At 33.8% G+C, this 16,481-nt stretch overlaps 1 protein-coding gene across 1 annotated transcript in view; it reads left to right on the top strand.

Annotated features, from left to right (window-relative positions):
* The window catches only part of LOC129217123 (MOB kinase activator 1B), a 35,873-nt gene extending 22,879 nt beyond the window's left edge, over nt 1-12,994 (top strand). The window contains exon 4 of the mRNA XM_054851377.1: nt 10,706-12,994. Within this exon, the coding sequence (XP_054707352.1) occupies nt 10,706-10,968 (263 nt within the window). The 3' untranslated portion in view covers nt 10,969-12,994. The remainder of the gene's footprint in view (nt 1-10,705) is intronic.
* The last annotated feature ends 3,487 nt before the right edge of the window (nt 12,995-16,481 follow it).

Raw genomic sequence — 16,481 nt, 5'->3', positions numbered from 1 at the left:
TCTTTCTTCTTCCCCCTACAGTTCTTTTTATCAACTCTCAGCCATTGGCACGTGCGCCATAGCAGTCGGCGGCGGACATGCGCAGAAGGTACTTCTTTTCCTCCTCGTTTGAGCGGGCTCTGTTTAAACGCTGCTTGTTTACGTCAGCAGTTCTGAAGTTGTTATGATGCACAGTACATTGTTTTGTCTGCGAGTGCGACTGAAGTTTTTAATGAGCTGCAATAATCTTTTCATATTTTATATTATTTCTTTAAATTAATTAATGAAATCGTATTATTCTAAACAATTTTGTTCGGTAAATTTAGTTCATTAGACAATTTTAAACTTAGAAAGTTTCTTTTTTACAGAAGTATCGCTAATCTTTTAGTATTTTGGTAGTGATATTTAAAGACTTCCAATGCGCTTCTTTCTTTCAAAATAAAAGTAATCCGATTAAAAAAAATTTTGCACATCAGAGAAGTTTCTGATCAATGCTCAAAATTTAACTTTATGACGGGTGCCCACAGGAGTGATTATGGCGCAAGTTGCGCCATAATTTTTTTTTGTGGGGGGGGGGATTTTTTAATTATTTATTTTACTTTATTTTTTTTTCAAATTATTTACTCATATTATTTTACTTTATTATTTTCATCTGTGTGTGTGTATTTTATTGGGGAGCGAGCACACTTTTCTTTCAAAACAATAATAATTAAAAATAAATAAATAGGTAAAAAAAATAAATAGAAAAAGAGGGTTAAAAATAAAAAAAGCGCTAAGGCATTCAGAAATATTGGGGGGGGGGGGGGGTGTTGTGCCATTGAACTTGGGGGGGAGCACTCCTGTTTTATGAGCAACAAACAGGGGAAATATGTGAAGCTAAAAGATGCATGATTTTTTTCACAGGCCAAAGTCTAAAAGCGCTTTGAGTTCAACGGATTGGAGGGGTAGAAGGCAATAATTGAAAAAGTTTAAGGTTTCATAAGTTTTTAGTTCAGATTATTTTAGCAATTAACTTTATTTTTGTGATATAGATATCACAATTGTTAATTTTGCAGTTCTTTCACTTGATGTAAGGCAGTGGCTCCTCGCTATTGAAAATTAGATATGCTACATTTACATTAATTGTTTATTACAGTGATTTGCTTCACTTGTGTTAGTACATTATAGTACAGTGCAATTAGACATGAACCTCAACATCCAAAGTAAAAGTTTCCTGTCAACTCCAAATTGTTGTATACTGTCCACATATTGTTTGGTAAAAAGTTACACCGTTTTCAGCGTCGGGTTTTGGGGGGAGGGGGGGGAAGAAGTTGGTAAATTAGTAGTTTTTATCAGTTTTTCCGAAATATTTAGAAAACTATAGTGTTTAGCGCGAAAAGTGCAATATACAAAATAAACTACACTAAATTACGAACAAAATGGTCCTAAACATTATTTTGTTAAGTGAACGATTCCAGAGTTACGGCGGGTGTAAAGTAGAAAATTTTCGCATTTTTAAGATTTTTTGGGAAGTGCAATTCTAACTACGTAAACAGAAATAACTAAATAATTTTATTAAAAAGTAATGTTGTACAATCGTATTCTAGTCAAAAAGAAACTAAGAGGCACCACATGGGGTTAGAAACGTAGAAATACTGGGAACGAGAACCGGTTTTCTGCAATTTGCGTGAACTGTGATAAAGCACTTGAAGTTAGACTACTAGCTTCAAAAAAGATTGAGAACAAAACATTCAGAGATACTCTTGAAAAGAAAGTTAGCTGTTCAGTCTCTAGCCTTTATTACCAAGTCTATAATAATTAACAACACCACTGTATGTGTGAACACTAATACCAGGGGTGTTTGTGATCCGAAACTTCAGAAATTTCCAAAACTTATGGGTTGACAATACATTCTAAAACTGAAAAATTATTTCAAAAAATAAAAAAATAAATAAACTTTAAAAATAATTTTCATTAATGATTTAAATGATTTTTGTATGCATATTTGAAGATTTTTTACTGGGGAGGGAGAAGGGTCTAGCTTCATAGTTTCAGGAAATTTCACACTGCCTTCAAAAAATTTTACTTGAGTCCACGTGCACCCCTGCCTAATACTCTCTCACATCGGATGGTGTGCACTGTAAGAAAATATGAGAGACTTTAAGAAATACTGTCGAACCCGCTTAAGTGAATAGCCATTTTGCCACGAAAAAATATTCTAATAAGTGGGATATTCCAAAAACCGGGATAAAAATAACACATTACATTGGTTTGGTACATTGAAAATGTATTATATTAAGCGGGATATTCTTTTAACCGATATTCTAATAAACGGGCTTGGCTATTTTAATTCGAATTACGTGCATATCATCCACCCTTGTTCGACGAATCTGGCTTGATAAGGAAGGGGAGCAAATCTCCAATGGTGTCTGTTGTGGTTCCAGATTCAAATGAATCATCGATCACCCCTTATTTAGAAAAAGCGTCCTATATCATTAATGAAGATCACCTTCTTCATCGTGTTTTCTGACGTTTCTCAGCTACCTTCAGACAGATTTGCGAGCAATACATAAATTACGTAATTGCTCATTATAGGCCAGCAACTTGTTTTTGATGAATACGAGCAAGGAACCACAAAAGATGAAGAACAATTATGTAGATCACGTTCTACGACTAACATTGAAGTCAAAGTTGAAGACTCAATCAATGTAACTATCAACCAACGTGAATTTCTAGCTAACACTAAGAACAAAATGGGCCTAATTTCTCTCCTGACAATGTACTTGCAAAGAGGCGGTTGCACAGTTCACCAAGCATCGGGTGACGATGACTTATAGTTTTAACAGCGATTGATAAAGCTAAGAATGGAGTTGAAGCTTGTGTGATCGGTGATGACATGGACTTAGTAGTCCTGTTGAATCTTCACACACCATCAGAAAACAAACTGAAAATGGTGGTACCAAAGAAAATCAGCAGGAAAAGGTATGCATTGTTTCGGACATTCAGCGAAGCATTGGAGACATGAAGGGTGTACTCTTTGCAATATACGCCTTCACAGGATGTGACAATGTACCATCTTTCTACAAGAAGGGAAACATTTCACCGTATAGGAAAGTGTAAGCCAACAACGCTCTTCGTACGAAGCTTTTTAAGTCCTTAACGATTCCAAAGCTGACCCCAGTGCGGTGGCTGACACAGGAAAGTATTTCTTTCTTGCGATGTTTGGAGCAAAGAATACTGAAGATCTAGATAGTTTTCGCTACCAGTGTAACTTGCAGGCTATTGCAACGCAGCCCATTCATTGTTCAAGTTGGCTTACCCTCACTTCTACAGTTACCAGGCAGCATTCATATACCACCAGGTTCAGCAGCAGCTGGATGAAGAAAAGAATTTACCTCCAGTGGGGGTAGAAGAAGATTGGTGAATACCTGAGACCAATTACAACAATGCCTTCTGTAACTCCCTAGGAATTACTTTCCCTCATAGTGCGCAATTAAAAAGCCGAATGCGTCCATAGCTGCGAGTGCAGAAGTAGTGGTCTAAACTGCTCAAGTATGTGCAGTAATTGCTCAGGTCTAGGAAGTAATAACAGGGGCACTAATATCATAGACGAAGATCTAGAAGAGGACACTGTGGTATGCTTGAACAGGACTGAATCCTGATGAATACTTTACATCACAATATGTCGCATTCAACGTTCTACATTTTTATTAAATATTAGTATTGAACTCAGTGTACGAACGTCAAAAAGTTTGATAAAATATGGTTGCAATATGCAGGCGAATATGCCTATTTTCTAAAGAAAAAACTTCAAAAGCTGCACTTATAAAAATGTTATTATTAAAAATGATATAACTATAAATCATAATTGTTATGAATTTTTATAATTTAAAATCATCTATGTTTATAATATATTTATTCTTATTGCGGCATTGTCTAGAGAAAATTTGGGTCTCTCCCTGTAGCAGATTTATATAACCACGGTCCATGAATGCTTCTTTTCCCTTAAAAGTAGAGCCCCTTGAGTAGGTGGTGAGGTTGTCGTTCCTTCAAGGGCTAATCACAAACATACCACCGGCCCCATAAATCGCAATTTGCTTTTAAAAAACACTCCTCATACAAAAAATTAGTTTCCCGAGTGATAATGAATTTTTTTTCCGAAAAATCTCAAAAAATACGAAAAATTTCTATTTTTCACCTATTGTAACTCTGGAATCGTTCACTTAACAAAATAATGTTTAGGACCATTTTGTTCGTAATTTAGTGTAGATTATTTTGTATATTGCAATTTTCGTGCTAAACACTATAGTTTTCTAAATATTTCGGAAAAACTGATAAAAACTACTCATTTACCAACTTCTTCCCCCCCTCCCCCCAAAACCCGACGCTGATAGCGGTGTAACTTTTTACCAAACAATATGTGGACAGTATACAACAATTTGGAGTTGACGGGAAACTTTTACTTTGGATGTTGGGGTTAGGCCCTTTTTCGGTCTATTTGCACCGTACTATTAGGGTAGTTCAAAAATACACTTTAAAAAAAAAAAGGTTTCTCCTAGAAAACAGGACAGCACTCAATGTTTTTAGACTTGTGGATAGTAAAATACTGGAAGAATTTTAATTTCCTATTCCAACTGAAAGAGGGTGCTCGACCCCCTCCCTCAAACTTCATAAGTATGTGGAGGGGGTTAAAAAAATACATTGAACTGAAAAAACAATGTTACATACTATAATCTACACGAGTTATATGCATATTCATTGCAATAAAATAATTACTTACATAAAAAAAACAGCTGGGGAAATTAAATGTTTCTAAATTTGTGACTTTTTCTATTCTAGGGCTAATGTTAAATGAAGGGGTCATTGAGCAACCTCTTAAAATTTGAGTAAGAAGCTAAAACTTTTACAGCACAATACTATTAGTAAGTCTAAAAAAAAATAAGGGGTGTCTTGGACTCGAGCTAAGAGAAAAAAAAAATTGAACCACCCTTAGTACATATTTTTGATTATTTCAGCTTGAGTAAATTAAATTTGGTAACCATTGTTTGTAAGGTTTGAAAATGAGGTAAGTTTTATCAAAATTTGAGATGTATATATTAATGTTGCAAAATGAAGGTGGAGATCGATAACCTGGAATTTTTCCCAAAACCACCTGGAAAACCTGGAAATGTCAGGGAATTTCATTCTTGAACTTCCGTGGCAACCCTGTCATGGCTATTTCTTTTTTCTGCAAAATTTATGTCACTGTTATACATTTTATGAAAAACGCAAACTTTTCTATTCATAAATTTTAAATAAGTATAAAAATATTCATATTATGATTTAATACTGTAATTTATCTGTTAACTTTTTTGTTTAATTTGAATGACTAAAAAATGTCTACGTGCAGTCCTTCCACTTTAACTGCGTAATTTGTTGACGGTTTCTTAGTTTTATTCTTTTTTTTTTTTGAGTGATTAAGCAACATAATTTAATGTTTTTTAACTATGTTTCGTTTACCTAAATCCATACATTATTACAATATTACTGAAATCTTAGTTAAATGTTCAATCAAAAAAATAAAAAATCTATTGGTCATTAAACAGTCTCTTTGTTTTTCTTCCTTTTTTTCTTTTTTTGGCTGTTCTTTGTCTTCCATCATACATCAGTAAAAAAAGGAGAAGCATATACACCCTATACAGATTGTACGTAGTACGATCCACAAGTTCTGGAGACAAGCTGCATAAAATTTTTCCCAGGATAGTTCACATTACCGAAGCACATCCACCTTCAAAAGGTCATCTTAAGGGACTATGTACTTCGGCCAGTGTTCATATAATTTTTGGAAACACTCCTGGAAGCCATTTTTCGCAACATTCTGTGATGCAGCTTTATCTTCTCCTGACGTAAGAAAGCGGTGTCCATGCAATTTTTTTTTTTGCTGGGAACAGGTAAAAGTCACATGGAACTAAGTCCGACGAAATGGTATGTTATTTGTTTGTCATATCAGAGTATTGACCAATCGAACCGTGCGTCCTCAACATGAAAGTCGCCTTCTTCCCCACGATGAAGTTAAAGCAGCAGCGCAAGAGGCCTTACAGAGAGTTGCGATAAATGTCTTCCAGGAGCAGGGACTGATTTACGGCGGGGCATTCGGAGCCCAGGCCCGGGGCACCAAATTTCTGTCATCTTTTTTTTTGAGCAAAAAGACAGAAAAAAACTCCTAAACAGTTTTATGATGGACAATGTGAGGAAGTCATATTAGACTCTAAGCAAAGTCTCAAGGTTTCCTGTTTTTATGTAATCTGTGATAATTTGATTACAAAACTAAAATTCGGGATGTCAGCTTATGATGGCATATTAAAGAAATGTTCTTGCTTGTTTGAATGCGACAAGCAAAATATTCGAGAAAGTGCAAAAGATCTTTAAAAATCTTACTCCTGTGATTTGGAGGAATCATTTCCAGATGAATTTATTCATATTAGTTCAGTCATCGGAAAAGAAAGTTTAATGACCGAAAAGTTAAAAAAAATCCACGAACTTGGTAAATGGATACTTTTGCCAATGTAGATACAGCCCTGAAATTGTTTTTGACTTTGCCAATCTCCAATCGTAGTGGAGAACGATCACTTTCGCTATTGAAGAGAACTAAGTGTCCTTTGCGTACTCTCATTTCTGATAGCAAATTATCTTCATTAGCTCTATTATCAACAGGAGGAAGTTTGACCGCAAAACTTGATTATAAGGACATAATGTGAACTATTCACGTTAAATTTTTATACAACTTGTCTTCGAACTTTTAGAACATACTACGTACGTATGAGTTTTCAACTTACTATTTCATAACGTTTTTGAGTGACGTAAGTTTACGCACATGAAGACATCACAAGAGAACTTGCTATAATTAACTAAGGAGGCGTTCAAAATGGATATTTCGATCATCTATATGTTCTTAGGTACATGTACATATGCGCCGAAAAAACTTGCAAAGTTTAAATTGGATGATAGTGAAATAAAAAAATTTAGGTCGAATTTTTTTTTTTTTTTTTGGGGAGGGGGATTACAATTCCTTATTCGTAGAAAAGAATAAAGTGAAATGAATCAATGATCCTTTAAATCCCTGACAATCTTATCAATTTATTTCTGTTAGATTTTTTTTTTACCATCGGCCATCGGCAATCGGCCATTTAGAGGAAAACAATCGGCCATCTTTGAACAATCGGCATCGGCCCATCGGCCAAAAAATGCCATCGGTCGAGCCCTAATAACTACCCTAATAGCACAGTGACCAAAATGAGACCCTTTTGTGACCCTTGGGTATGCGTCACAAGCGATGTCGCAAACAGGTAACCTCAACTTATGAATGTCAGTTTGCGGTGACGTACACAGTGCTACCTTGCAATGACGACGTCTGACGACAATATTACAACCATGTCACTGAGTGCCAGTTTCCCAACCTCACATTGAAGTCACAGCGACCCAGCTGTGACCTACGTGTGAAGTTGCAGCAACTTTTTCTCATTTTAATTTTTAGAAACTTTAATTAATCAGGGTTGCCACGCACCGGGAAAACCTGGAATTGTCAGGGAAAATGAAAATGGCCGAAAATCAGGGAAAATGAAAAATTGCATATTTCCGATTGTTCTTAGCGTTCTTAGCGCGGCCAGCAGTCTATGACGTCAAAAAAAAAAAACTTTCAGCCTTGTTTTTTTCGCCGCCATTCCCTTCTCATTCCTCGTTTTGTCATTCCCCTCTTTCTTCTTCCCCCTGCAGTTCTTTTTATCAACTCTCTGCCATTGGCACGTGCGCCATAGCATTTGTTGCGCCATAGCAGTCGGAGGCGGCGCTGCTTGTTTACGTCAGCAGTTCTGAAGTTATGATGCACAGCACATTGCTTTGTCTGCGAGTGCGACTGAAGTTTTTAATGAGCTGCAATAATCTTTTCATATTTTATATTATTTCTTTAAATTAATTAATGAAATCATATTATTCTAAACAATTTTGTTCTGTAAATTTAGTTCATTAGACAATTTTAAACTTAGAAATTTTCTTTTTTACAGAAGTATCGCTAATCTTTTAGTATTTTTGCGCTTCTTTCTTTCAAAATAAAAGTAATCCGATTAAAAAATAATCTGCACATCAGAGAAGTTTCTGGTCAATGCTCAAAATTTAACTTTATGACAGGGTACCCACAGGAGTGATTATGGCGCAAGCTGCGTCATCAAAATTTTTGGGGGGATTTTTTAATTATTTATTTTACTTTATTTTTATTCAAATTATTTATTCATATTATTTTACTTTATTATTTTCATCTGTGTGTGTGTATTTTATTGGGGAGCGAGCACACTTTTCTTTCAAAACAATAATAATTAAAAATAAATAGGTAAAAAAAATAAATAAAAAAAGAGGGTTAAAAATATTTAAAAAAAAGCTCTAAGGCGTTCAGAAATATTGGGGGGGGGGGGCGAGCACCCCTGTTTTATGAGCAACAAACAGGGGAAATATGTGAAGCTAAAAGATGCATGATTTTTTTTCAGACCAAAGTCTAAAAGCGCTTTGAGTTCAATGGATTGGAGGGGTAGAAGGCAATAATTGAAAAAGTTTAGGTTTCATAAGTTTTTAGTTCAGATTATTTTAGCAATTAACTTTACTTTTGTGATACAGATTTCACAATTGTTAATTTTGCAGTTCTTTCACTTGATGTAAGGCAGTGGCTCCTCACTATTAAAAATTATATATGCTACATTTATATTAATTGTTGATTACAGTGATTTGCTTCACTTGTGTTAGTACATAAGGGTAGTTCAAAAATACACTTTAAAAAAAAGGTTTCTCCTAGAAAACAAGACACCACGCAATGTTTTTAGACTTGTGGATAGTAAAATACTGGAAGAATTTTAACTTCCTATTCCAACTGAAAGAGGGTGCTCGACCCCCCTCCCTCAAACTTCATATGTATGAGGAGGGGGTTAAAAAATACATTGGACTGAAAAAACAATGTTACATACTATAATCTACACGAGTTATATGCATATTCATTGCAATAAAATAATTACTTACATAAAAAAAACAGCTGGGGAAATTAAATGTTTCTAAATTTGTGACTTTTTTTTATGCTAGAGCTAATGTTAAATTAAGGGGTCATTGAGCACCCTCTTAAAATTTGAGTAAGAAGCTAAAACTTTTACAGCACAATACTATTAGTAAGTCTAAAAAAAAATAAGGGGTGTCTTGGACTCGAGCTGAGAGAAAAAAAAAATTGAACCTCCCTTAGTACATATTTTTGATTATTTCAGCTTGAGTAAATTAAATTTGGTAACCATTGTTTGTAAAGTTTGAAAATGAGGTAAGTTTTATCAAAATTTGAGATGTATATATTAATGTTGCAAAATGAAGGTGGAGATCGATAACCTGGAATTTTTCTCAAAACCACCTGGAAAACCTGGGAATGTCAGGGAATTTCATTCTTGAACTTCCGTGGCAACCCTGATTAAAAAGAAGGCTTTAGATACATTTGAAATCATTGATAGTAAAGTTCAAAAATATGTACTGGTGGCTGCTGTAACTGTGTCGTGTCATTGCAAAACAGTCGTTGGTAGTCGTCACAGCAACAACCGTGTGAAGTTACCTTTGCCTTGGAGTGACTAATCACTCTGGTACATATGCTGCAACTTGACATGTAGGTCATATACTGACCTTTGCCTTGAAGTGACTAATCACTCTGGGACGTATGCTGCAACTTGACATGTAGGTCATATACTGGCTGCAACAGTTGCTGTGACAATGGCGTGCAGTCGGGAAACTGGCACTAAGTGATCAGTTTGGTTCTTTAGATGTGACCACCGCAGCATCACATTGTGTACGTCACCACAAACTGACATTCGACCTATTGGTGACTTCACTTGTGACGCACACGAGGGTCACAAAGACATCTGATTTTGATCACGGTGCTATAAGGACTATTTTAGATTGTATATCGGGGTGATCACATATGCATCACGTTGACAACACTTAAATTTTTGGTTTTGATTGATTGTGGTAATGAGAGAATGATTAATTCACCGTCTTCAGTCAGTAAAAAAAGTTTTTTTTCATCAAGGTACATTAAGGTTACAATGAAACTTCTCCACAACGTTACATAGTGACCGGTCGCTATTCAAGTTACAGTGACATTGTAATGAAGTCACATGAAAAATGTCGCAAATGTGTCACAATGTGACTTCTGTTTGTTGTCACAATTCAGCCACTTTGTGACTGATGTTTGTGACTTGCAGTGTCACTGTGACTTAACCATGACACATCGGGCTATTAGGGTAGTCATTATTGCATAAATTGTTTTTTAGTTATGATAGTAGCTGATCTATTTACATTTCACTTTAATTTGAATTTTTAGAAACATATGTCTGAAACAAAGATCAGATGGTTGCAATTTAATTTTCACAAAACACTAATTCAAATATTCTTGTGAAATTAATATTTTTTTCTGGAAAAATGGCATTTCGTGAGTCATGGAAAGCAGAAGTCAGGGAAAGTCATGGATTTAAAACTGGAAATCTAGCAGATACCCTGTATTTAGTAACAGTTCTTTCATCACTTTTAAACTTGTGTGCTTTGTTTCTCTGTGTTGCATTTCTGTTTGGTGAATATTTTTGTGTAGGTTGAAAATTTCTTATGAATAATATTTTATGTAATTTTAATATAATTATCTTATTTGTTAAAGGTATTGGCTTTCTTTCATAGATATTCTCACACTTATTTATTTTTACAGGTGTGCCGTTTCCAAAAAATTTCTTATCAATTGCAAAGACTATCTTAAAACGACTCTTCAGAGTGTATGCTCACATATATCATCAGCATTTTTCAGAAATAGTGCAGCTTGGAGAAGAAGCACATCTAAACACTAGTTTTAAACACTTCATCTTTTTTGTTCAAGAATTTACATTAATTGATAAAAGAGAGCTTGCACCACTGCAAGAATTAATTGAAAAGTTAGCATCCAAAGACAAAGTTCAAGACACTCCTACACGCTAGCAATTATTTTATTCAAAATAGTTTTTGCTCTTACAAATATTGGTTGCCATAATGAGATTAGATTTAAGATTAAATTATGAATTAACTTTTTTCTTTAGAGAGTTAAATTGTGCATTGAAAAGTATTACAGAAATACACAGATAAATAAATATATTGTTATGCTTTTTTTTTTTTTTTTTTTTTTTTGCACAATTTATTTGCTGTAGTGCTGGCTGACAAAATTTCATTTGTGGTATTTTGAAACATGCTTACATCCCATTACATTCTGCTTAGAAATAGTTAGATAATATGTTATGCAAGATTTTAAAAGAAAACAATTGTCTAATATATTCATAAAAAATACTAAGAGGTACATATTTTACTAGCATAAGCAGATTGCAGATGTATATTCTATTAGAAACAAAAAATAATAATAATAAATGCCTGTGTATATATATTTTTTCAATTAATTTTCTTGTCAACTTGTTCTTCAGAGCCTTTAAATTATAGTTCATTGTGTATACTATGCTTATGAGCAAATTCTTTTCATCATAAAAATTTTATTTTTGCTTCTCTTTAATTCTTACTTGAAGAAAAAAATACAAGCTGTAATTATTTATTCATTTGAAACTGACTTTTGCAAGCCCATATTTTTTACAACATCAATCATTAAATTCTCTTTTAAGGTTTTTATTAAGAAATGAGTGAGGCCTGGGAATAATTACTGCAAGATGAGTGCAGGATAATATAATTGGTGATTGGGAATTCCATAATGTGGCGGTATTTACTGAATGAACTAGAATTGTGATTCTAAAAAGATTTTGTTGCATGAATTAAACTATTGCAATTCAAATACCACTTAAAGTTCTCTTTTTGCATTGAATATTTCAATTTTTATTGTTTTCCTAATTTTGAAACAAAACACTACAACAAACCAAAAATGAGTAAATAACAATTTTTGTAATGTTCTGTAATTTTTTTCTGGAAAACTCTAGTTGGTGAATCTTGAAATTTATAGGAAATTGGTTCTTACAATGTACGTGAAAGTAGAGAATGTCAATATAAAGTATTTTAACTACATTTTTTTTTCATGCATGCATCAATACACAGCATATAAATAACAGCATCTGATGTTTTCTTTATTAAAACTATCGTAAGAAAATAAAGATTTACTTTTCTTTTTAAAAACACACATTCTTCCTGGTGTGCAGTTATTGGACCCCAAGTACAAAACGCTTGAGGCCACGACGTTTCCAGATTTCAAAATTTTCCGAATTTTATTTCCTGAGTTAAAAAGTAGCAAAAAATATTATATTGTGCTATATTTGTCACAATTTTCCAAATTTCGACCATGTTCATGCTAATGCCATTTAATTCTGCTAGGCAGGAAGTTTCTGGCCTTGTGAGTTAATAGATAAATTGAGCTCTGATGTTAGACATTTGGGTTAACTTTTCTCAAAGCAAATCTGAAAACAACTATTTTGGAGGAAGGGCCTGAAATACATTTCCAAAAACTGTGCAACCAACATGTCATAGGTCATTTGGGGATAAACGAAACTAGCAGGGGGCAGAGCCCTCTAGTTCCACATTGATTAACCTGACTTGATTTGATCTCAAGTCTTGTGTTGTGATTACTAAATAGTGAGAGAATTGCAAATTCTAAACACCTTGACTCTCCTTCCTTGATAAAGTGGTAACTAGTGATTGCAATACCGGTATACCGAATACCAGTATTTGATGGGGTAGAATACCGGTATTTTCTGTATTGGTTAAATATAATAAATAGTTTTTAATTAAAAAGTTTTCAATTTAACTAATTTGATATATACTGTTATTTTAAATATAAATTTCTTTTTCAATGAGACAGTTCCAAAATCAATCTATTGAAGTAAAAATTTGGCTTCAAAAGCAAGAATTTATAGAATATCAATGAAGAAAAGTAGCGGAAAGATTACGTAATGAAATTTTCTTCACCAGATGGTGTGGTGAATCACTTTCGTGAGTTTGTGTGAACCACATTTTTATTTTCTCCAGTTCCATGACTTGCCCTCTAATGAAAACTAATTTTAAGTGTAATTACGAATGTTTTTGTGCTAGCAACAGTTTAGCACTGTTCCAACAGGAACAATTTATTCCAACCATCAATTACAGCAATTCTTTATGATATTATTTTTTAAATATTTGTCTCAACTGAACTGTATTTTAGAGAAAACTTTTTTTTTTTTTGTTAGAATAACAAGCAGTAGTTTGTTGTCTACAGTATTAGCGTGCTGTTCTGTCTCGCTATTCAGCTTTAGACCAAGCAAGATAATATTCATAATACCTTGAACATTTGCAAAGAGGTAAGGCACAATCAGTTGGAACATAGTTTAAACAATTTACATAATTGTGAAGAATTACCAAAAAAAAAAAAATCTAGCAAAATCAAATTTATTGTACATTTTAAACCAAAGAGTTAATAAAAAGTGAACCCAAACCTATTCTGACTAACAGGATAATGATAAGATGATGTTAATGGTAGAAAAGAATTCTCACTCGAAGAACAGTTACTATATGTATAATAGTTATTGTTCAGCTATGAATAGTAATGATAAGAAAATTACATGCAATACAAAGGAAACACCCACATTCACAAAAATAATTTTCTCAAAACCAATAAGTTAAAGACCGAATTATTTGAAGATGAAGGACTTCCAGGCAACTACAGGAGGGAAGTGTATCGCGCATTATTAACAGTATACCATCGGCCTTCGTGAATTCAAAAAGAATATTTTCAATTGCAGGAAATTTTTTGACTAGAATGAGTTCCAGGCTTAGAATTTGGCACAGTATGGCCTATTAAGGCTCTTGCGGCAAAAAAACCTAACCAAAACAAACCAGGCTTAGTGACAATTAAATAGATGCATTATGTTTCTTACTATTATTGATTTTTTTATTTTGATATTTTTCCTTAATTTTATATTTTTATAATAAGTAAATAATGCACATTATTCAGAAAATAATAAAATATGGCAACGAAACATTATGTATTTGAGTTTTTTGGGAAATTTCCAATTCTGGTATTACGTTTAAAAAATACCAAATACCGATATTGCATTTTTGGTCCGGTATTGCAATCCCTTGTGGTAACTTTCAAAAGATCCTTTTCATCCAAGATGGTATAGGCCAGCGGTTCCCAAACTTTTTGAGCTACGGAACCCTTAGTGCTTCACTTACACTTCAAGGAACCCCTAACAAAATGTTATTGATCTGAAAGTCAAATGATAAATAATAATCATTTGTTGTCATTATTACTTCTGCTCTATAGAAGAAACTGTTGGTTTCAAGAAATTTTTCTCATTTTGACCCATTAGCCAGTTTTACGTTGTGTCTAACCTACTTCAAGCATTTTTGAAGCTATCTGTCTGTGTGTCTGCGTCTACATGTATGTGACCGATTTTTTGTGGGCATTCCAACTCAAAATGGAAAGCATTGAATCAGACGAAATTTGGTACACATTTGCAATCCCTATCGCTCTGCATGCAAAACATTGAAAGCTTACGATACAGATATTTTTGCTCCAGTTAAAAAAGCTTCAGTTTGTCAGGAAGTTCATATAATCTCCTAAAAACTGCGGATAACCAGCATATTTCTGCATGGAAAAGTAGTTATTTGTGTTAACTGCTTTTACTGTCTCTAATATGAATAATATAAATTTAGCTGAATAGTCGTAACTGGAGGGGATGAAACTTGATAAAACTACTGTTAAAGCTAAGGGAAGAATTTGCCTCAAATCAGATGGAATTTTCTTTGGTATGCTTGCATGGCAATGCAAAACACAATGACAACTACAACTACAATCTGGCGTGGCATCTTAAATCCTTGATATTGTTTGTTTGTTTTGTTTTTTTTTAAATTTACTGTGAGAAATAATTATTGCAATAACTAACTCATGGCGGAACCCTTCTCATCGTTCGATGGAACCCTAGGGTACCGCGGAACACACTTTGGGAATCGCTGGTATAGCCTAAAACTAACAAATTAGTTCAAGAACAAAAGGTGGGTTATACACCATAAACTTTTTTCTCAACAAAACAAAACAATTAACATCATTGTTATTAAATTTGAAATTCTAGCAAGTTGCTAAAATTACAGAGATCATGCAAAATAGATAATATTGTTCCATCAATCTGGATTAAACAAGTACTAACCTATTTCTTTCAATCAAAGAGCAAAGTAGCCCTAATTCTTGGGCCTTTGTCTAAAAAAACATGCTTTTTATTTACAATGGATATCTTTGACCAGTGTGAGGTGGTTTTTACCCCCCATTATTTATACATTTTTTTTCTTTAGGTTCCCAATGAATGGGCTATACTGATGGGCATTGTATTTAAAGAAAGCATATTTTCTGATTGTGTAGAGGGAGCTTTTTTTAGATATTTTATTCAGAACATTTTGCATGAAGCAGGTGTACCATTAATGCTACCCTATAGTTTGTTAGGGGTAGTTACTTGCTTATATATAATACAAAAGTAAATGTTTTTCCTGTGAAACAAGTTTGTTGTAAGATATGCAGTCTGTGTTTTGTGTTAAGTCATAGCTACTAGCTCTTCTGATTCGTTTGGGAAACTTTCAAATTTTCGTACCTTCCCTTGAACTGCCTAATGTAATAAATATTTTCTCGAATTTTCATCAAAACAACAGAATTCCTCAGCAAAGAAGTTTTCCAAGGGTTAGAATTTCAGGGAAAATCCCCTCCTGTAAAACTAGGCTTGCCAGATTTCTGAAACGTTCAACCGGGACACAGGGATGTCAGCCCCCCTCCCCCCGTGTCGCGGGTACAGTCCCTTGGCTAGGTTTCAGTGTTTTAGAGCACAGTTCATTCTTGATGCTATGAATGAATGGGTACTAATTAATAGAGGGGGGGGGGAGAAACACTTTGAATGAGGAATAAAAATTTGAACAACATTTACATGTACTTTTCGTTGGCTAGAACTTTTTTTTGGTTTTAATTTTGTTGTAAAAATTTCAGAAGGTAATCTAATATAATTTTACATGTTAATGTTACAATGAACAAAATAATTACCCTAAAATCCTTCACAGTCAATTATTTAAAAACGTTTTTGGTTATCTGTAGTCAAATATATCATTTTCTGGGACGTGAAGAAAACCAGCCAGGACACTGAAATTATGTCTGAAAACCTGGACGTTTGGCAAGCCTATGTAAAACTATTGCTATCATTTAAAAAGAAATTCAAAATTTCTTACTCACAGGGATGAGATTTTTCTGGCTTTTGTCGGAATTCCGGCTTTTTATGCTGACTTTTAAAACATTTCCTCCTTTTGCCTCTTTCAGGCCTTATTTTTCTCAAAAATCGGAAAAAAAGGAAGATTCTTTTGAATTTTCGGCAGCCGATTTCTTATTATTTCTATCTTTCCCTCTCAAATCTTCATCCTCCGTGATATCTGCCAAAAACGTATGTTTTGGAATCATGCCAACGACGTCAAATACGTGCTGTGCCAAAAGTTGAATGCCTTGTTTGAGATTTCAATCT

This window comes from Uloborus diversus, chromosome 2, assembly GCF_026930045.1.
Source record: "Uloborus diversus isolate 005 chromosome 2, Udiv.v.3.1, whole genome shotgun sequence".
Lineage (NCBI taxonomy): Eukaryota > Metazoa > Arthropoda > Arachnida > Araneae > Uloboridae > Uloborus > Uloborus diversus.
This window is presented reverse-complemented; position numbering and strand designations above follow the sequence as displayed.